This window comes from Amblyomma maculatum, chromosome 5 (genome assembly GCF_055883805.1).
Source record: "Amblyomma maculatum isolate TAMU_Amacu chromosome 5, ASM5588380v1, whole genome shotgun sequence".
NCBI classification, from domain to species: Eukaryota; Metazoa; Arthropoda; class Arachnida; order Ixodida; family Ixodidae; genus Amblyomma; species Amblyomma maculatum.
Genome location: NC_139348.1, coordinates 9,589,375 through 9,613,013, shown reverse-complemented (window position 1 = coordinate 9,613,013; position 23,639 = coordinate 9,589,375). Strand labels below are relative to the sequence as shown.

Sequence of the window (23,639 nt, the reverse complement as noted above, 5' to 3'; positions counted from 1 at the left end):
TCGTCTGCAGAAGCCAGTCCTGCTCTGTGTGTTTTTCTTTTCTGTGTCGTTTTTTAGTGCATTTACCCACGGCTTCCGCAGGAGACAGGCTACTTCACTGCATGCAATTTCACTTAGCACAGAGTCCTCCGAAATGAGATTGCTTTTGTACTTATTTACTGCATTTCTTGTGGCATTCCTTATGTATTTATGTTTTGAAGTGCTGCACTTGCTGAAGGTCATACCTGGCTAATATAACAAGCAAATGTGTCCGGACAGCGCCCCCCCCCCCCCCCCCTCGTTACTTCACATCAATGTGCATGCCCTTTCCATTTAGCAAGTTCACACTATCAGATCATGCGTGTTTTCTCATTTACTCGTGCATGGAATTAAGCAAACCAGTAATTTGCATGGTGAAACGTCATGCTCATGCGCTTCTACGAAAACAAGAAAAATATGAAAACCAGCGATGTGTTCGCGCTAACGTGGCGCAATATCAACACTGTAGACAGTGTAGATGATCGCAGGTAAGTAACGTTAAAGGGGAAGCTTTATTTTATTAACACTGCCTTCCGCAATAGATTTCATTACAGCATTTCTTGCTCGAGAAAATGAAAAACAGGTGCCGCTTGTTCAAGTTATGTCGCCTTTCGCTCAAGGTTCTTACCTTGTGTTCTCGACTAGCAGTCCATGATCAAGAAGCATTTGGAGTAAATGCGGATGATCTGTAACACCCAGACGGCTGCTTCAACTACGTAGTCGCCGCCGGGATCTCGCCAGGTGATCTCAAGAGCAGTCGGCATCGGCACGCACCGCCCGCAGCTGCACCTGTTCGAAAGCTTCGGTTAGCGATTGCGCACTCTCGCAACGGTCAAACGTAGGCTAGGCTGCAAGACTCGGACATACATACCAATGCGTATTTCCGAAACGGCTGGGATCGGGAGGCTGACGGTCGGGGCTTCTGCAAGCCGGAGTTGTGCCGCGGTTACCGCGGCCTCTCGACACAAGTGTTACTGTACCGGTCGCTCGCAGGGTCCATCTTCGCCGACCTGGCACCCGAAAAGTTGCGTCGGCGTAAGGCTCAAAGCCCACGATGTAACCATGTTTTAACAGTAGCGACTATATTCTAGTTCACTATAGCAGCACAGCGACGCTGGAACCCACGGAGGAACCTAGGCGTCGGCCATATTAAAAAACCCTGTGTGAGCGTAGAGTAGGGCGCAATTATAACCTCTGAAATACACCGAGCTTGGTCAACTTTGGCTCAGCAGGCTCCGGCAACGGGAGCTTCTGATTGGCTTAGCGCTATGACGTATCTGTTGAGTTGAGGAGGACGCGCGCTAGGAAACCGAAATTCTGTTTTTGTCGCTATTAAATCAACGCGGGCGATGAAACGAATCGAGGTATATTATATGATGCAGGACAAGGATTCCATTTAACTAAGCCGTGCAAAATTTCCGGAAAACGTTTCACGACCCCTTTAATAGTTGGCAAGGTGTAAACGACGTTTCGTAAGCAACAGTTTTCGAAATGCTTTGTTCGTGATGTGATCTACATGGGCGCTCCAGCTTAAATCAGAATTGGAAAAAACACCGAGGTACTTAAACAAATCTGTTCTTTCAACTAAACTGCCATTAATCTTATTAACATTAGTAGGCGTATTATTACGCGTGGGAAAGGTCATTAGCTCGTTTTTTTATATTTTTCTATCTGCCATATGTGACACCACTCATTTAGATGCGCTAAGTCAGTTTGTAGGATAACTGCGTCAGTGGTATCAACTATCTTTCTATAAATTACGCAATCATCAGCGAAGAGCCAGATAATATATTAGATGTTATGTCATTATTATAAATAAAAAATAACAAAGGCCCTAAAACTGATCCCTGTGGAAGTCCGGATATGACGCGTGAACAATTAGACGAATACTCTAATTTTGACACATTGGGAGCAATTTCTTAGGAATTCTTCGATCCATCGGGTAATGTCGCGATGCAGCTGAAGGTTATCAACTTCTTTCAATAATATTTGATGGGGAACGCGGTCAAAAGGTTTTGAAAAATCTCTAAATATCCTTTAGTATATGTTAATTCATGTGTCGATTCATGAAGATCTGTTACGAGCTCGAATAATTGTGTTTGACAAGACTTCTTTTGCCTAAAGCCATGCTGGTTGTCGATAAGCACGTTGCCGTCGTTTAGATGGGTCATCATGCGCGAGTAAAGAACATGTTAAAGTAATTTGCAACAAACCGAGGTTAGTGATATGGAGCGATAATTTTCCGGAGACGTGCTGTCACCCGATTTAAAAACTGGGCTGACGTTTGCTGTTTTCCAGTGATCTGAAATGCACCCGGTATCTAAACACTGCTGAAATGTGATAGGTAATATGGTAGCCGACGCATGTGTTGCAAGTTGTACAAGTTTCGTGTTGATACCGTCCGGGCTACAATAAAGTGGCAATCGCTCCATATCACGGGGAACGCCAGATACGTCAGTGACGACCGGTTCTGATGGATGAAGATCTAATGACTCCAGAGGTTCAGGAAAATAAAAAGGCACAGATTCGGTAGTAATGATTTATGTAAAGTGCTTGTTAAATAAATCAGGCGTTGCCTCTGGAGCCACCAAAAGTCCTCCCAAATCTTTCAATACAGGAATCTCGGGGCTATTCTTGTGGTTAATTACTTGCCAAAAGTCCGCAGAGTTGCTTCTGAGCAAACTGGGAAATGTATGGCTGAAAACGTTGTTTTCAGCCTCATTAATAGCGACTGCGGGTATAGCTGATACGGCTTTGTACTTCTGCCAGGCGTCGTCGGAGTCAATTTCTTTTGCTCTGCGGTACACTCTGTCCTTTTGGTTAAAACATTTCTTAACATCTTTTGTGAATCATCAGTTTGGAAAGCAGACATGCTCAATACCTTCAGCTTATCGCGAAATAACACCCAATTTTCGTTCGTCGTGCGAATCTCAAAGGCGGCTTCGAAAATGTGCGAAAGGTTCCTTAGCATGCAGTTCTTTTTTCATTGCCACGCTTTCGGTAGTTCACTACACATTTGGTTGCAATCTCCTTGACAGGAAGGGTATGAAACTGTGAGCGAATCTGTGATCGCTTAATTCTTCCTGTACGTAGGTGCGGGAAGGAGCGGAGAGGTTAGTAAATAATTAATCTAGAACGTGATTACCTCGGGCAGGCTCTTAAGCCAGCTGGTTTAGATCGAATTCAGCCATTCTATAGAATAGACGTGAACAGATTGGGTCCAGTGGTGACGGATAGTTTTATCCAGTTAATAGCAGGATAATTCAAGTCCCCACCTAATAGTACAATGTTTTGGTGGTAATTAGTAGCAAAAAGGTATTCTAATGCATCGTGCAGATGGTCAATGAAATCCGGATGAGCCGTCCGGATTCTGGGGGTGATAGCATGCACATATGATATATGTCGCACATTTGAGTCAAACCATGACCCGCAACAGCTCGAGGCGCGTGTCGAAGGTGACATGACATGACTGATAATCGCTTCTTACGGCGACAATTACGCATCCTCCCCTTCCCTCTTTCCTGCTTTTACGAAAAATGCATAGAAAATGAAATAATAGTTCGGTGTTGGCAATTTTAGAACTGTCCTAAAATTAGGAACGATAGACGTATACTAAAGAAGATGGTGCGAGACAACTCGACTCATCAAGAAGCGGCTGCATCTATTCGTCGTAGCAAACACCATTCCCGACGCCGACACAAGGAATCGGAAGGCAAGCCTAGCCTGGATTAGTCAACTTCAGAGTTAACGTCAGCTCAGGTGTCACAACAGATTGAGTCTAATCCCGTTAAGGATACTCTTGTTGTAATGTCACAGGTAATGTCACAGGCAATGTCAAAGGCCAAGGATCAGACAGAAGCTGTTGTATTATCTGCCGCCTCTGATGTTGAGTGACCAGCTCTACCATCAAAGGCCATCACGAGGCCTCATCCCAGTTTGGTTGCCACACGTGCTGAAATTTCCGACAACCTCGATAGCCAGCATATGAAAGAAATGCTGAAACAGCTGGTTCGTTCAATGCGGGTGCTACTCTCCAGCATCAACACGCAAGCAGCAAAGTTTGCTGTTCAGTTTTTGGACACATTTGAGCCGCTCTTCGCGGCATTGCAAAATTCACAATGTCGCAACAAACTAATGCCACCTCTGTGACGATGAACTTGCGCCGCAGTGTAGTGATGCAGTGGAATGCCCGAGGCCTGCGTGGTCGGCTGAGTGACTTCCGACAGCGGGTACAGAAGTACCGATTTCCCGTGATTGTGATCTGTGAGCCCAACATGCCGGCTGCTTTCCGCCTTTCTGGATATGTTCTGCTGTGGTCTCGAGAAGCAGACGAAACAAGCAAAGTGCTGGTGTGTGTACGCCAAGACATTGCGCACGTCCGCCATGCTCTGCAGCCCCACAGCACGAACCACTACATTTGTTTGACATTAACCCTGAAAAACCATGGAAAAGTCCTAACGGAGAGACTAAAAATGAAATTGACTTCATAATGTGTTCAACCCCCGCCATTGCGCAGGATATAGAGATAATCGTGAAAGTACGATGCAGTGACCACAGGATGGTGAGGTCCCGAATTAGCCTAAATCTGAAGAAGGAACGCAACAGATCAGTAAGAAAGAAACCCATCAACGAATTAGCGGTGAGGGGGAGGGCAGAAGAGTTCAGGATCTCGCTACAGAATAGGTATTCAGCTCTAACTGAGGACAGCGATATTACCCTAGAGGCAAGGAACAATAATTTCAGAGATATCATTACTGAGTGCGCTGTAGAAGTAGGCGGTAGGATAGTTAGAGAGGATACCGGTAAGCTGTCTAAGGAGACGAAAGATTTGATTAAGAAACGCCAGAGTATGAAAGCTTCCAATCCAACAGACCAGATCGAATTGGCCGAGATATCAAAGCTAATCAATAAGCGCAAAGTGGCCGATATAAGGAAGTATAACATGGAGAAAATTGAGCATGCTGTAAAGAACGGGGGAAGCCTTAAAGCGGTAAAGAAGAAATTGGGCATAGGCAAAAACCAGATGTATGCAATAAGGGACAAGGCGGGCAACGTCATCACTAATATGGAAAAGATAGTCAAAGTAGCCGAGGAGTTCTATACAGATCTCTACAGTAGCCAAAGTAGTCAGGACAGTAATGAGATTGGCGGTAGGGAAAAACAGTCAGACGTTCCACCAGTGACGAAGGACGAGGTCAAGAAAGCACTAGAAACTATGAAAAGGGGGAAATCAGCTGGAGAGGATCAGATAACTACAGATTTGCTGAAGGACGGGGGGGATATCGTGCTAGAAAAACTGGCCACCCTGTATACGCAGTGCCTGGTGTCATCGACGGTACCGGAACCATGGAAGAATGCAAGCATTATCCTCATTCACAAGAAAGGGGACTCTAAGGACCTTAAAAATTACAGACCAATCAGCTTACTGTCTGTTACGTATAAGGTATTTACTAAGGTAATCGCTAATAGAATCAGTACAACCTTAGACTGCAATCAAGCAAAGGATCAAGCAGGGTTTCGGAAACGGTACTCTACTATCGATCATATCCATACCATCAATCAGGTGATAGAAAAATGCTCGGAATATAACCAGCCCTTATACATAGCATTCATTGATTACGAAAAAGCATTTGACTCAGTTGAAACCTCGGCGGTGATGCAGGCATTGCGAAATCAGGGGGTAGACGAGCCGTACGTGAAAGTGCTGGAAGATATATATAGTGGCTGCACAGCAACCATAGTTCTGCATAAAGAAAGTAACAAAATTCCCATAAAGAAAGGTGTTAGGCAAGGAGACGCAATCTCCGCAGTACTATTCACAGCTTGTTTAGAGGAAGTATTCAGAGACTTGGAATGGGAGCAGTTAGGGATAAGGGTAGATGGAGAATACCTCAGTAATCTGAGATTTGCTGATGACATTGCTTTGCTAAGCAACTCGGGGGATGAACTGCAAATAATGATTGATGACCTAGACAGAAAAAGTAGAAAGGTAGGCTTGAAAATCAATATGCAGAAGACTAAGGTAATGTTCAACAGCCTCGGGAAGGAACAGCAGTTTACATTAGGTAGCGAAATACTGGAAGTAGTAGGCGAATATGTCTACTTAGGACAGGTAGTAACCGCAGATCCAGACCATGAAAAGGAAATAACAAGAAGAATAAGATCGGGATGGAGCGCATTTGGCAAGCACTCGCAGATTATGACTAGCAGCTTACCGGTATCGCTCAAGAGGAAAGTATACAACAGTTGCATCTTGCCTGTACTCACCTATGGGGCTGAAACGTGGAGGCTAACCAAGAGAGTTCTACTTAAGTTGAGGACAACCCAGAGGGCTATGGAACGAAAAATGGTAGGGGTAACATTAAGAGATAGGAAGCGAGCAGAGTGGGTCAGAGAAATAACTCAAGTTACCGACATTCTAGTGGAAATTAAGAAGAAATGGACATGGGGAGGACATGTAGTGCGAAGAGAGGATAACCGATGGTCGCTGAGGGTAACAAACTGGATTCCAAGGGAAGGAAAGCGTAGCAGGGGGCGGCAGAAAGTTAGGTGGGCGGATGAGATTAAGAAGTTCGCAGGGGTCAAGTGGATGCAGCTAGCACAGAACCGGGTTAAGTGGAGAAATATGGGAGAGGCCTTCGCCCTGCAGTGGGTATAATCAGGCTGATGGTGATGATGATGATGATGATGAACCCTGAAAGGACGCGTATGTTCTGTAATTGGCGCCTATATTCCACCGAGAGATGGCTTGGACAAGTCATATCTATTTTCAACAATCCAGTGCTGTGCAGCTCCTCGTATTATTGTGGGGAACTTTAATGCTCACCACCCTCAGTGGGGTAGTGCCATAATGAGCAATCGAGGAAGAGACCTGGCAGACTTTATGCAAACGCAAGATCTCGTCAATATAAACGACGGCTCACCGACGTTTCTACGCGGAACAACCTACAGCAGCTGCTTGGATGTGGCGTTTGTTTCCAGAAGCCTCCATCCCTCTGTTTCTTGGTGTAGTGATGTGGTAACACAGGGGAGTGATCACATACCAACGTACATATGCATAAAGTGGTTTGTACCTGCCACTTCGCCTCGTGTTCAATACACAGACTGGCCCGCATTTAGGGCATCGGTGGAGATTTCCAGCGTGGACCTCCGGTCACCATCTCAAATAGAGGGCCTCATTACTTCCTCTCTAAGTGAGAACACTTGCTATATTTGTGTGCCGATGTCAGTGTCCAGCATCGACGTGGAATTCGAGCGACTTCGCGCAATCCGTCGGCGAGCTGAAAGGAATTACAGAACAAAATCCGCGCAAAATCTCGCACTTTGTCGCGAAGCTAAACGACACGTTCTACGCCACCTGGAGAGGTTAGGACGACAACTTTGGAGGCAGTTCTGCTCATCACTGGATCCCCGTAAGCCCCTGTCGCGTATCTGGCATGTTGTAAGCAGCTTGCGCACACCTCCGCGAGAAAGGCACCCTTTTCGTGCCCTGGCCCTTTATCAAAGCCGCAATGAAGTTGACGTAGCTGAAGATTTCTGTAAAATGATTGTGGGCACAAACCATGCACAGTTACTAATTTCAGAGGTTTTCGCGCCACCTTCGCCGAATGATCAATACGACGTGCCCTTAACAATAGCTGAATTAGACGCCGCTCTTGCTTCTTGTCGGCATTCATCTGCACCTGGTCCTGACGGGATTACTTATACAACCTTATCAAACCTAGGCAAGGATGGCAGAACTGCACTACTTAATTACTTCAATGATATATGGGCTTCTAGTACTGTTCCTGAACACTGGAAGATTAGCCGCCTGGTTGCTCATTTGAAGCCTGGAAAGCCTCCTCTCGAACTTACCTCACATCGGCCAGTTGCCCTAGCAAGCTGTGTTGGAAAAGTTATGGAGCGAATGGTGCTGACAAGACTGGAGTGGTATCTAGAGAGTAATGATCTTTATCCGAATATGATGATTGGATTTCGCCGCGGACGCTCTTCCATTGATAGCGTCATCGACCTTGTGGCGACAGTAGAACACGAAAAGCGTCACCGTCGACTAGTAGCTGCTGTCATTTTAGATATAAAGGGAGCTTACGACAACATCCTACATAATGCTATTGTTGATGCACTTGACGACATGGGAGTTGGTGGCCGGCTGTACTTGTGGATTGCAAGCTATCTCAGTGGCCGCTCTGTTTACATGACTACGCCTGAAGGAGATACTACCCACTTTCAGGTCGGTCACGGAGTTCCACAGGGAGGAGTCCTCAGCCCAACTTTATATAACGTTGCTCTAATTGGCCTGGTGAGTTAACTGCCAGCTAACATCCACATGAGTGCATATGCTGACGACATCTGCATCTGGGCCTCTGGTTCGACGCGCCCACAACTACGTGCGAGATTGCAACGAGCTGTGTCATCGGCATCGATGTACTTACGGCGTCAAGGTTTATACTTAGCGGCAGAAAAGTGTGCAGTGATTGCGTTTAAGGGGAAATATGTCTGCCGCAACCCGATTACCCTTCATGGAGTCGTAATACCATACGTCTCCAGGCATCGATTCTTGGGAGTAATTATCGACCACCGACTATCTTGGTCGAAACATGTTACTATGGTGAAGAAAAGGCTAATTAATTTTTGCCATGTACTTCGTTACATAGCTGGCATCAAATGGGGTCCAACTGAGCGCTCCTTAATACGGCTTTACGAGACCCTGTTTGTTGGATACATCCGGTACAGTCTTCCTGTACTCTCTAGTATGAGCATTTCATGCTTGCGGACTTTAGAGAACAAAGGTACAATTGAAGAGGCACATGCTCGCCCAATATCCATATACTTGTCACACGAACCACTTCGTGTATATTTACGAGCACTTACAAGACACAGTTTTCACCCACTCAGCAAGATTCTGGATGAAAAGCCGGACTGCAGTTTTACAAGTGCACTCCGCTGCCATCAGTCGCAAGTACCGACAGGATATGCCCTCCCATATCGTCCCGCCCAACCACCTTGGACGATGGATAAACCTTTGGTGCACCTTCGTGTTCCCGGAATACTAAATAAATCAGAGGTACCAATTAGTGGACTCAAACAACTTACTCTGGCGAGCATCTGGTCAGAATATCCTCATTATATTCACGTATACACCGATTAATCTGTGTCACCACAGGCATCCGCTGCAGCTGTGGTCATACCAACTCAGAAAACGACTCTGCATTTCCTTTTGGGACATACCTCTACATCAACCGCTGCTGAACTTGTAGCCATTCGGGAAGCTATTCGCTACAAATGTGGGGAACGCACCTCAAAAATGGTGTATATTCACGGACTCAAAAACGGCATTTCAAATTTTGGAAAACTTCTTGCGCCACACTGCCTATCAGTCCCTGGCACTAAACATTATGGAGCTCCTCACATCTGCCCAGCTGCAAGGCCACATGATAATGTTTCAGTGGATCCCTGCCCACTGCGGGCTCCATGGGAATGAACAGGCCGATGTTAAAGCGAAAAGCGCACTCATCAATGGCCTCCAAACACCTGTGCCTTTTTCAAAAGGTGACACGACGTGCCTTCTTACGAGCTGTATGAATAATGCTACAGCAGCTTACTGGGCCCAGCCAAACGCCCGACACATTCGTTTAAGAAGGCTCGATCAAACATTAAAATTTTATGTTCCGCGTGATATTCCGCGTCATCAGGCATGCTTACTACATAGACTTCGTTTGAACATGGCTTTCACGCACAAGAACTTACGTTTAATTGGACAGGTGGACTCGCCGGAATGTTCACCTAGTGGCATCCCAGAGACTATGGACCATATATTATTGGTGTGCCCAGCGTATGCGCACGAAAGAAGTGTGCTAGCGGCTTCCTTGAAGCGTTTAGACTAGAGGCCTCTGTCGGAAGAACTGCTGCTGGGCGCTTAATTGGCAGGACAAGGGGAAGGGTGCCCAGGCAGTGCGTGCTCTTTGCCGTTTTTTGTGTGCCAGCGGACTTGATTCGCGCTTGTAAAACAAGCTACTGTGTCTGTATATGTATTTCATATGCATTCTCCCACATCGTTACCCATCATGACCTTCTTTCATCTCTCCTTCCCCTTCCCCAGTGCAGAGTAGCAGGCCAGATTTAAATTATTCCGGCTAACCTCTCTGCCTTTTCCTTTCAATAAATACATCTATCTATCTATCTATCTATCTATCTATCTATCTATCTATCTATCTATCTATCTATCTATCTATCTATCTATCTATCTATCTATCTATCTATCTATCTATCTATCTATCTATCTATCTATCTATCTATCTATCTATCTATCTATCTATCTATCTATCTATCTATCTATCTATCTATCTATCTATCTATCCATCCATCCATCCATCCATCCATCCATCCATCCATCCATCCATCCATCCATCCATCCATCCATCCATCCATCCATCCATCCATCCATCCATCCATCCATCCATCCATCCATCCATCCATCCATCCATCCATCCATCCATCCATCCATCCATCCATCCATCCATCCATCCATCCATCCATCCATCCATCCATCCATCCATCCATCCATCCATCCATCCATCCATCCATCCATCCATCCATCCATCCATCCATCCATCCATCCATCCATCCATCCATCCATCCATCCATCCATCCATCCATCCATCCATCCATCCATCCATCCATCCATCCATCCATCCATCCATCCATCCATCCATCCATCCATCCATCCATCCATCCATCCATCCATCCATCCATCCATCCATCCATCCATCCATCCATCCATCCATCCATCCATCCATCCATCCATCCATCCATCCATCCATCCATCCATCCATCCATCCATCCATCCATCCATCTATCTATCTATCTATCTATCTATCTATCTATCTATCTATCTATCTATCTATCTATCTATCTATCTATCTATCTATCTATCTATCTATCTATCTATCTATCTATCTATCTATCTATCTATCTATCTATCTATCTATCTATCTATCTATCTATCTATCTATCTATCTATCTATCTATCTATCTATCTATCTATCTATCTATCTATCTATCTATCTATCTATCTATCTATCTATCTATCTATCTATCTATCTATCTATCTATCTATCTATCTATCTATCTATCTATCTATCTATCTATCTATCTATCTATCTATCTATCTATCTATCTATCTATCTATCTATCTATCTATCTATCTATCTATCTATCTATCTATCTATCTATCTATCTATCTATCTATCTATCTATCTATCTATCTATCTATCTATCTATCTATCTATCTATCTATCTATCTATCTATCTATCTATCTATCTATCTATCTATCTATCTATCTATCTATCTATCTATCTATCTATCTATCTATCTATCTATCTATCTATCTATCTATCTTCAGGAGCTAGCCATGTTTCAGTGCCAAGAATGACAACCGGACAGCAAGTGAAAATTATGCCTTTTACGAGGTCAAGTTTAGAAACAATACTGCGGAAACTAGCAAGAAACACAGCAATTTCGTGAACCTTTCCGGATAATTCTTTGCTTTGAGCTTTTGTTCATTTAGTACTGCGCACATCCTGTTCGCTTACCTTCACGACTCGTTCCAAATTTGGGCCATATTTGTAAGTCACATCACACAATTGAAGCTTATTAAACCTTACTAATTAACAAGAATTTAGGCCAATTACTTTTAATTATTATTAAAAAGTTCTCATTTTTTCCTCGTGCCATAGGGATATGGAAGAACCTGCCCCACCAATTTATAAATTATGCATCACTTTATGCTTTTTCTACCAGTGTTGAATCTTTTTTTTCAAGAAATGTCACTGTAGTAAAGTTGTTGTTCCCACTGTCCTCTTTTTGTTCACTAGTGTCAACAATTGCGTAGCTTTTACATGTCCGCACTATTGATACAATGATTGCTGTGTATCCTTTCCCTTACTGCCTTGGAGCACCATGGTTGCTATTTGTACTTATTTTTTTAACTGCTGTCAAAGCATGAAAACAGCTCACATTATTGGGAAATAAATAAGAAAAAAATTTAGCTAGATTCTGCCCACTGCAGGCCGAACGCCTCTCCTATATTCCTTCAATTAGTCCGGTCCTGTGTTAGCTGCATCAACTTAACCCTCGCAAACGTGTCCGTATCCGCCCACCTGACTTTCTGCTGCCCTCTGTTATGCTTTCCTTCCTTTGGTATCCGATTTGTTACCCTTTTAGACAATCGGTTAAACTCTATTCGCACTAAATGCCCAGCCCATCCCCATTTCTTTTTGACTTCAACTGGATTGTCAGCAACTTGAGTTATTTCTTTGGACAGCTCTGCACGCTTCCTATCTCTTAATGTTGGTTCACACTGGCGACTCGAGGAGGTCGCGCGGCTCGAATAGTCATGGAGGTGCAGACAAGCGCAGATCGACACCGGGTGTTCATACCGGCTCGCTTCACGACAACTCCCTCTCCGAACGAGATTTGAATGAAGAGCCGACTTTCGCGCCTTTACGGCCTCTGCTACCGCGCTCGGGGACTCATTTAAGGTATGAACACGAGCAATTATCAGGGAGGACGAAAATCTTATGCTCATGTTTAGGGCTGTTTCGACAGCCAAAGCGCTCTATTTCGACGAAGACGGAAGCGGCGGTGATGTGTGCGCTGTTGTTTGCCGTCTCGCGAAAAAGCAGATCACAAAGTCGCCTCATGTCCTAGCGTCGAGCACATGACTAAGAATACGAGTACAAATATTTTCTTCCCCGGTGACTGTGATACTTCGCCTCCAGAACGCAAGGCCACAAAATGTTTTGAAAAGAGTAATTAATAACGCAGTTATAGCCACCGCAGTCACCGATTCTGTCGTGTTTCTCTCCTCCCGTTCCCTCGCAAAGGTTTTTTACTCTCCTGCCCGGTCGTCTATAGCCTCCTCAAGACAAATTCCCCTTCCTCCTCCGCGTTTGGCGGGAGGTGGAGCATGGTATGCACTCTTGAATTTTCCCGCCTTGGAAGGAGGCAGAAGTGCTGCGGATTGGCTCAATCGGTGGCTCAGACTAATCGCCCCCTCCGTCACGAATCGTGTCGCGCGACCTCCGCAAGTCGCCAGTGTGAACCAGCCTGCACGTTTGAACACTATAGACGAGTACAGGTAAGATGTAACTTTTATATACTTTACTCTTGAGCGATACCGGTTACCATTGAAACACCGAAAAGGTTATTGTTTAAATTTTCTCTTCTCTTATCTGGGCAATTCACTCTAATTACAGAATAAAGACTTTATTTACAACTATACACAAATTGCAGCTAGACTCCTCTGACGGTCTCTCTTCTCTTTTCTGTTGAGTTTATCGGAGTCTCCCTCTCCTTCCTTCATTCGCTGTTAGCGGCGGGTGCAGGCTGTTGACCGCCCGTCAAAATTCTCAGAAACCGACTCGCTGGCGAAGGATGGTTGCGGGAGGATCGGAAGCGACGCTTTTCGGCAGCCGATACTATTCTTCCATTGGCCGTCTGTGCGGCGCCAGCCCTCCAAAAAAGTTGGAACCATTCAGAACGTCTGCCGCTCCATTTGCACGTACCCAAACGCAAACCAACACAACGACTCTTTCCAGCCCACGATCAGGGCGATGCACACCTCCGCCGCCACTGTTGTGCGTCGCGCAACATCACTGCGCGGCTGATTCCGCTCCGGTGCGCCATGAAAACAAACACTAACGCAAAACGAAAGTGCCCGCGCTCCTTCTGAGTAGTAGATCTGGTGCTACAAGCTTCGGCAGCGCATCAGACTCCGAACCCCTGCGGTGGAGGACGGTCTATCGGTTCAGCCTCAAACTTTGCATCCCACCGGGCAGTTTGCACTGTTCGCCCCTGTATGTTGTTCATGCCCTGGACTTCATGCGTCCTTTGTAAAGAATTAGATCGAACACACTTTGTGTTGTTTTTCGTCGTGCTGCGTGCGCGTTTCATCCCTTGATGAGAATATCCGTCACCCTGGTGACCGGGCCACCAGTAATAGTTCGAAACGCGCCTCATTTTTGCCCTGTGCGACTGTTATGGTGCCTGCGGGGCCTGCGACTTCATATCCAAACAAAGTTCCTGATGCTGCCCCTTAGTGAAGCCACACACCGCTGCCAGTTAGCATGAAATCCTTACTTTCCCTTTCATGTGAGGAGTGAGCTATTTCTGCGCATTCGCTACTCTTCTGCTCTGCTGCGATCGCCGTCACAGCCGGATTTGCCTCAGCGCACCTCCCACCACTGTTGCGATCCTCACTCAGCGCCGTCATGCCAACGCGCACTACGGCCGTCGCTTCTATCCGATCCGGATGCGTGGCATGTCCCTTGGATGCCAGCGTGCTCTTCATAGCACCAAGAAACGCAGTGTCAACCGTGTCTACCTCTGTCGCCTCGTCAGAACGCATCTCAAACAAGTGCTTTCTCCTTCTCAACTTCGGCCTCATTGCCGCCTTTCGAATCTTACAGCCTGCGGTCTAAACCGTCCCTTTGTCTGGACTCAGCGCTTGTTTTCTGCCGGCCACCGCTGCCCTGACAGCTACCTCGTATTGCAAATTTGCAATCTCCTATTCTATTTCTTCAATTTTCAGTTTTATTTTCAACCTCGCCATCTCGTCTGCCTATAGCTCCGAACCTCCGCTTACGCCCTCCACCTTTGCGCTCACCACCAGCTCCATTTTCCGATCTCCTGCACCCCGACCCCTCCATCACCGCTGTGGCCCCGCAAACTATGCCCCACAATTGTCATAGTGCGCCGTGGAAGAGGAACCTTCAAGACATCCACCTATGTCATACTCCGGAGATGGCTTGGTCAGCGCCCGAGATTCATGACTCAGCTCTGGCTCCTTTCTTGTCCCGCCGAGTCCGATGGCCGGCCCGCTTCCAATCAGGACATCCTACCGACTGCACCAGTTAAACCCCGAAGAGGTTCTTCCAACCGTTCCTTCTGCCCGCGATCAGGGCGATGCAACCGCGCACTTAACACTGCATGTTCTAAGTAGGCATGTTCGCCTACCAATCCCAGTGCTTCGCTAGCTGTTTGAAATGCTGTTCCTTCCCGGGGCTAATAAACATTACATTAGTCTTCTGCATATTAATTTTAGGCCTACCTTTCTGCTTTTCATCAATAATTTGATTTTAGGCCTACCTTTCTGCTTTTCATCCAGTCATCAATCATTTTTTTGCAGTTCGTCGCCTCAGTTACCTACAAAGGCGATATCATCAGCAAATAGCAGATCACTGAGGCAGTTTCCATCAACCCTTATGCCTAACTGGCTTCAATACAAGTGTCTGAATACTTCCTCTAAGCAATTCGTAAATAGCACTGAGAAGATTGTGTCTTCTTGTCTAACACATTTCTTTATGTAAATTTGATTACTTTCTTTACGCAGAACTATGGTTGCTGTACAGTCGATTGGGGTTGGGAACAAAGTCATCATCATCATCAGCCAGACTATATCCACTGCAGTGTGAAGGCCTCTCCCATATTCATCGAATTAACCCCGTCCTGCGCTAGCTGCACCCACTTTACCCCTGTGAACATAACCTCATCCGCCCACCTAACTTTCTGCCGTCCTCTGCTGAGCTTTCCTTCCCTTGGAATCCAATTTATAACCCTTAGCGACCATCGGGTATCCTCTCTACGCGCTACATGTCCTGCCCATGCCCAGTTCTTCTTCTTGATTTCCACTAGAATGTCATTATTTCATTTCATTTATTTACTCTCAGGGTTGTTCGGCGTTACAGATAGGCGTGGGTATAGTTCAAAACAACTCAGCAACAAAGATTACCGACGTACTGGGCAGGTTAATGCAGGTGATCAAATACAGCAGACTTGGGGCAGTCTGGTGCGGTGATGGACAAGATGGAGGCGGGAAGGTGGTTGCAGTCCGTGATAGCCATAGGAACAAAATATTCGAAATAAAGATTAGTTGCGCAGCTTGGCACGCCAACTTTGAATCTGTGGTCCGTGCGGGATGAAAAATCAGCAGTACTACTACTTCAGCTTTTCATTGGTAAAATAAATTTTGTGAATGCCATAAACGAGAAATGCGTTGAGGGAAAGCAGCGCAAAAAAGACGAGGATGAACGAAGTACACAAACGAGCGCTGGCTGTTTTTTTTTTTTTTGCGCTGTTTACCCTCAATGGATGACCAACTTGCCCAAGCGTCTGTTTTAGCGAGAAATGCAACGGCGTTAAGAAAGCTCAGGAAGATTTATTGTTTTCCTCACAAGTGTTACACTGGCCAAACGAGAATAGTTAGACAGAATGAGACGAGCAGAGCGATTTTGAATGGATTCGAGAGCATGTATGAGTGATTTAGTATTGGGGATCCCAAAAAATGATCCATACTCAAATTTCGGGCGCACAGGAAACTTATAAAGAAGTACTTGTAGGGTCACAGGATAGCAGGATACGTTGTTGGGCGAGTTGGTTAATGACGATAGGAAGGAATGGGCGCAAAAAAGACGATCACGAGAGTAGAGGAGACAGGACGGAACGAGCGCAAACTGTTAACCGAGATTCCTGTATGTCAACAGGAATCTCGGTTGACAGTTTGCGCTCGTTCCACCCAGTCTCCTCTACTCTCGTGATGGTCTTTTTTTGAGCACACTCCTTCCCAGGGTCACAGGAGCAAGGGAAAAATTGTGGCGAAGGAAACCAAGCGTTCGGTTAGCGTTATGAGTAATATGTTCAACATGCGCTCTCCATGATATGTTGTTAGTAATGTATACGCCAAGGTACTTATGTATTTATTTATTTATTTGTTTATTTGCAATACTGCCAGTCTCTAGTTGAGACCATAGCAGGTGGGCATTACATTCATAATATCGACGAAATGATGATGACAAGAAATAAAGCAGCTCTACAAAAATACAGTATTAGGCAATTCTTAATGCACAAAAAACTGAAATTGTGTTATCAAATTCACGCAAACAGCTCGCAAATAAAGAACACACATAAGTTCAAAAACGAAACAATGGGATAACAGGCTGTCGACTGCGTTAAACAAGCGAACGAAAAAGGAAAGCGAAATTTGTAACCGAATAATGTCAGCTCACACCGTGGCCTGTAGTTTGGAACAAAAAATGAGCCAGCGTTAGTAACAGATGAGTGCAGGCAATTCGATTCGCTTGTTGCCAACGGGAAGAAAGAATGTTTAAGCGCATCACTGTGACATGAAAATTCGGTTAGCGTGAACGCGTGATGGCTTCTTAACTCTCGCTTATGTGATAATGAAACATACTGTGATAAGTGGATGTTAAAGGCGTTATGTAGTAGCTGATATAAAAATTTTAGTCGCGCCAACTTCGCTCTTGCTGATAGCGTTTCGAGCCCGGATATTACAGCTAGTTCGGTTGGTGAATCTGTTCGCTTGTATTTGTTACGAATGAATCTTAGTGCTTTACGCTGTATTCTTTCAAGCCTCGAAATGTTAGTAAGAGACTGGGGAAACCAAACGGTGTTAGCATATTCTAGTACTGGTCTAATAAAAGTCTTATAAGCTAAAAGTTTAGTTTGTGCAGGGGCTACGCGAATACATCTTCTAAGAAAAAATAACTTGCGCAATGCTGTAGCAGTGATGTTACTAATGTGTTCGTTCCATCTAAGAACTGAAGTCAGTGTGACACCTAAATGTTTGTGTTTGTTAACAAAGGTAAGTGGAATGTCATTCATTTTATACACGAAATTAGGAGGCTGTTTTTTCCTGGTTGCTGCCATTGCTACGGATTTCTTTGTGTTGATTGACATCTGCCAGTTGTTGCACCATTCAGCGATTTTTTCTAATGACCTGTTAAGAATGACGTGATCTTCGTGGCTTCTTATTTCTCTGTATATTATGCAGTCGTCAGCAAAGAGTTTGATCTTACAAATAATATTGGCAGTAATATCGTTAATAAAGATAAGAAATAACAGGGGTCCCAGAACAGAGGCTTGAGGAACTCCGGATGTGACCGATCTGGATTGCACGTGGTGGTAGAATACGAATTGTGACCATTGATGCAAAAAGTCCTCTATCCAAGCCAATATTTCGCTATCACCAATGAAGCCTCGCAACTTTGCGATTAGTTTCGAATGACACACGCAGTCAAATGCTTTAGCGAAATCGAGTAATATAATGTCAGTTTGGCTGCAGTTATCAATATTTAAAGCAACGTCGTGAACAACTTCCGTTAATTGAGTAATGGTAGATAGGCCGCGGCGAAACCCATGCTGATTACGTGATAATAAGTTAAAGCATTCTAAGAACTCAGTTAGGTGTTTAGAAATTATATGTTCCAACAATTTACACGCAGTGCTAGTCAGTGATATTGGCCTAAAATTCGATACTAAAGAAGTACTGCCTGATTTATGGATTGGGAATACCTTGGCTATTTTCCAGTCATCTGGCAGTTTGCAGGTACTAAAAGATTTACGGTAGATGAGACCTAGGAACTTGCTGCATGGTTCGGCGTATCGTTTTAAAAAGGCGTTTGGAATTTCATCGGGACCGGTTGCTTTCTTATTGTCCAGGCCAAGAAGAAGAATAAAAATGCCGGCGTCGGTAATGACAAGAGGATCAATTTTTGGAACATCATATATTTCTGTAACGGGTGTAGAGCAGTCATCGACTGTAAACACTGAGCGAAAAAAATCATTATGCGCATTTGCCACTTTAACCCTCTCCCCGACTGGTAGATGAGAGCATCGCTTTTATCCCCGCCAAAATGTTTCCAGAACCGTTGTGGGTTATTGGTGAGGAAATAATTAGAGAGAGAAGTTAAAGGAGAGTTATTGAGGAAATAGGCGCATGAAGAGTGGTTAAACGCACGTGTTACTCTCGTCGCTTTGCACTTATCAACATTTAGTTTCATAGATCAGGTGTGACACCAAGTAGAGATGTTATCAAGGTCATACTGAAGAGCAAGTTTATCTGAGGGGTTAGATATTTGTCGATGTAATACCCAATCACCCGCGTAGAGTCTTATTTTTGAGTCAATTGAATCAGAAAGGTCGTTAACATATATTAGGAAGAGCAGAGGACCTAGTACGGAACATTGAGGAATGCCGGATGTTGCAGGACTAACGGGTGAGTCGGTCGTTAATGGGGACGTCTTGGGTACCACCCTTCAAAGAGCATTCAATCCCCTCTATAACATTAGTATCGTGATTAAGTTTGCTAAGCTTAAAGAGTAGAAGTTGATATCAGACAGTATCAAATGTCTTCGCAAAAGCGATAAAAATGCAATCCACAGCCCTCTGCGTAGTCCTCACTAATCCTCACAAAGTGATCACTAGTAGCCACTAACAAGCGTGAGAAATGCACCTATAATGAGTTCTACTGGAATTAAATGTCGACTGACCAGGCGGGGGCTCCCATAAAATCTACCCCATGTCGAAGACTTTTAGGGTAATCCCTAGCGCACCCTTAAGATATGCATCTGAGCACTTTCCACTTTTCGCAGAGCAGGCAGTTTTATCCTCGAAATACTTGGAGCTCTTTATTCACGAAAACGGACGACAAGAATTTCCTGCGGGTTATGTAAAGACTGCTGAGACAGACCTCAGGAAGTAACAGCTCAGTAATGTCGAATTCTTGGCTAGTTGGTAGCGATCCATCTAAAACAGCGCACATAAAACACGAAACACAGAGAAGAGCAGGACGGACAAGAGCTCTTGTCCGTCCTGCTTTTCTCTGTGTTTCGTGTTTTATGTGCGCTGTTTTAGATTGAAGTAACAGCTGTAAATGTTACAGTGCTGGTCGTAACGTCGAATGGGGGACGCCGGATATTCGCACCGCTTCTCTAACGTGCACTTAGTCACATGGCCGCTTTGCTTTTTGCCTCCATCGAAAAGCCAGTATTCGCTTCCGCATCTTTGGGCGCAGCAGTCGAGTGCCCTAACCGCATGGTGGGGCGTACCTAACATGTATTGGCTAACTGTATGCACAACATATTTGATAGCTCATCAATATTTGGCCGTCGCATCCTGCGAGTATTTCATGGATGTCCACGCTCGTCAAAGTGGGCATTATATGCACACATGAATTGACTTTTGTAGACATAGCAGCTAACACTTTGTGGCAGTTACTTGCTGTATCTCCACTGAATTAGCTCGTTGGCTGAGATGTTGCTTTGGCAGTCTGATTTTGGAATTATTTAGGGAAAGTTAATTACTTTGAGAACAATGACAAGCGCATTTTTGCAGTGAGGTAGAGAGTAAATGCTTCGATTGAGCAGATAACTTCCACAAGACTCCTGTCGCGCTTGTCAGCAATCTACATAGTTCCGAAAATACATATCGCGCTCGTGCTTTCCGCCTCATTGCAACAAGCTGTGGAAGGGGGCTGTAGTAGCTCCGCACAATATTCAAGTATGAGCGGGGCGACTCCAACTTTTCTTTAGAGATTCTTTATTTCTACTCGTTTTTACTACAGCGCTACATGCACGCTTGCCTTTGGCATAAAGGAGCAGAAATGCATTGAAAATGCCTGAAATACAAAGGTGAGAGCATTACTTCCTCCTTCGTTTTGGATCTTGTGCACGATCCAGGACGATATGGGGATAGTGGCGTCTATACAACTGACGGAAGTGACGTCAGGTCACCTGATTGCATGATAGGGCGTCGTATGCTCGAGTGCTCGCACGCGATATCGTTTGGGCGCAGGGGTGCTTTAGGCATCTGAGCTTGGCTGTGTGCGTGTCCAAGCCCATTCGCGTGTCAGGTTGTAAAGGAGCCACCGTATGTGTCTACACCGTAGCGGAAATCCCTGCTACAAGGCGGGCGACAACGGAAGAACATGTCGCTGAAAATGCAGTAGTGGCGGGTACACATGATTGCATGCTTTAGCAGCGAATTATCGCGGAGAAAAATGCCTCAGGCCCTGTATACCTTGTGCAGTTTGCCCTGAACGAGACGGTCGTCTACGATGCGCCCAGATTTGAGCACCGTGGCCTCCTGATTGACACTTCGAGGCACTTCCTTCCGCTCAAGTCCATCATCGAAACATTGGTGAGCCCAATATTCGCTCATAGGTTGGGGGGAATAAATATTGCAAAGATGGATGGATGGAGACATTTTTGGACGACATCTCAATCGAGTACTGTACATGTGCAACGGAGCGATCAAGTGAATGGGTAATTTAGTTTGTCTAAAATACCGAGAGCGCCTTAACAAGCAAATAAAAATGCCATTGCATGGCGCTGGTGTCTGTAGCAGCCTAAAGGATCTATATAAAGTCCACCGTGAGTGGCACTTGGGTGACAGACCGCGTGCATTGTTCATACTGAGCATGTGCGTTGGCGTACGCTGAACATTCGAGGAGAATATGAAGTACAGTCTCAATTGAGCTGCAACTGTCAATATATCGCCTGAGTGCTTGCTTGAAACGGTATCATAGGATTGTAAAGGCAGCGCTAAGACGGAGACAATAATAAATTGTTTCTAGATGCAGCCGAATTCTGAGAGGTAGTTTTGATTTTGAAATGTCGGTAGATGGAATAGAAAAAGGGGTAACGATGACTTGGCAAGTTCCATAGGCGGTTCTTCTCATTCTGGGTATATTGTTTGGCGAGTTGAGATGGGTTTGATATTTTAAGGATGGGCTTGACGCAGCAGATATTTTCATGGTTTACAGCGCCTAAATACACAGACAGAGAGAAGAAAACAGAAAGGACGACGACACAGGAGCTGAAATTTACTTTATCCTAGAATCGCCGTTACACTGCTGAAGGGAACGGATGGAATATAGGAGCGTCCCCTTTGAAACAGGGTGCTAGTAGTACATATCATGCTCATTTTTCGCCCTATATCTTAATTATTGTTTTAGATTTGTTAAATATACCATCATTCTATTTATTAAATGTTTGTTTCTACATTACTAACATTATGTCACTTCTCTGCTTTTAAGCCACCAATCTTCCAGTCGTTTTAAGCTAGCTTCCACCACCGGTTTATTCACCCGACCACTGGTATCTCTAAACCCCAGAGCTTCAGGAACAGTGATTGCGCCTGCATCAACTTCCGGATGGATACCATTACGTTCGAGTATAATATGGTCAATTGTTTCACTGGAGTTACCACATACAGCACATGCGTCATCTCCATGTTAAATTTCTTTTTGTAGCGGCGTGTTCTAAGGCACCCTGATCTAGCTTCAAAAATCAGGGCACTGCCCCTTGAGTTATCAAAGAAAGCTTCCTTCCTGATCTGCCCTTTGCACTTTTGGTATACTTCCGCACCCAGTTTCTTTTCCATCGAATTTATCCAAGTTTTCAGTTGAGTTCAGTTCAGGCGTTCAGTCGTGTCCGACTCTTCGTGACCCTATGGACCATGTCACGCCACGCTTTCCGGTCTCTCACTATCTTCTTAACATCACATAACTTCATCTGCAGTGCCTCGAGGATGCCATCTAACCATCGCGTTCGCTGCCTACCCCTTCTCCGGCGACCCTCAACCTTTCCCAACATCAAATCTTTCTCCAGCGACTCCTCTCTTCTCATCAGATGACCAAAGTAGCTGAGGTTTAACTTTAGAATTTGACCCTCCAATGGGTAGTCAGGGTTTACGGTCGACAATATCGACTGATTTGATCTTCTGGCATTCCAAGGAACTATCAAAAGTCTTCGCCAGCACCACAATTCAAACGCGTCAATTCTTCGGCGATCAGCCTTTTTCACAGTCCAACTCTCGCATCCATACATCACAACTGGAAAGACCATAGCACGAGTTATACGGATCTTGGTTGGTTGACTAATGTCTCTGCTCTTTACTAGGCGGTCAAGGCTAACCATTGCTCTCTTTCCCAGAAGCAGACGTCTCCTAATTTCATGGCTGCAGTCTCCTTCCGAGGTAATCTTGGAGCCCAAGAACAGAAAGTCTGTCACAGCTTCCACTTCTTGTCCATTGATGCTCCAGGACTTGATAGGGGAAGACGCCATGATCTTTGTCTTTTTAATGTTCAGTTTAAGCCCAAACTTCTCACTCTCTTCTTGTACGCGCATCAGAAGTCTCTTGAGTTCCACTTCACTTTCTGCCATTAAAGTGGTATCATCCGCATATCTAAGGTTGTTGATATGTTTTCCAGCAATCTTCACTCCAGCTGAAGACTCGTCCAGACCGGCCTTCCTCATGATGCACTCTGCATATAGGTTAAATAGGCAGGGCGACAGTATGCAGCCATGACTCACCCCTTTCTCAATCGGAAACCAATCAGTAAGACCATGCCCAGTTCTGACTGTGGCCTCTTGCCCTTCATACAGGTTCCTGAGGAGACAGATGAGGTGAATTGGAACTCCCATCTCTTGGAGAGCTTGCCACAATCTGCTGTGATCTACGCAGTCGAACGCTTTCGCATAATCAATAAAGCAGAAGTAAATGGGTTTCTGGAACTCTCTTGCTTTTTCCATGATCCAGCGAAGGTTGGAAATTTGGTCTCTAGTTCCTCTGCCGTTGCGAAACCCAGCTTGCACATCCGGAAGCTCCCGATCCACATACTGCTGCAGCCTACCTTGGAGGATTTTCAACATCACCTTGCTAACATGCGAAATAAGCGCGATCGTGCGGTAGTTGGAACAATCTTTGGCACTGCCTTTCTTTGGAATGGGGATGTAGACTGACCTCCTCCAATCCTGTGGCC

General features: G+C 45.2%; 1 protein-coding gene across 6 annotated transcripts in view; it reads left to right on the top strand.

The window, feature by feature from the left end:
- The window catches only part of LOC146187733 (beta-hexosaminidase subunit alpha-like), a 709,199-nt gene that overhangs the window by 234,671 nt on the left and 450,889 nt on the right, over positions 1-23,639 (top strand). For all 6 annotated transcript variants that reach the window (XR_014707407.1, XR_014707408.1, XR_014707409.1 and 3 more), the window contains exon 5: positions 20,903-21,013. Coding sequence is in view for 3 of the 6 variants with exons in the window: in XM_084603514.1 (XP_084459640.1) it covers positions 20,903-21,013 (111 nt within the window). In the remaining 3 variants the exon portion in view is untranslated. The remainder of the gene's footprint in view (positions 1-20,902; positions 21,014-23,639) is intronic.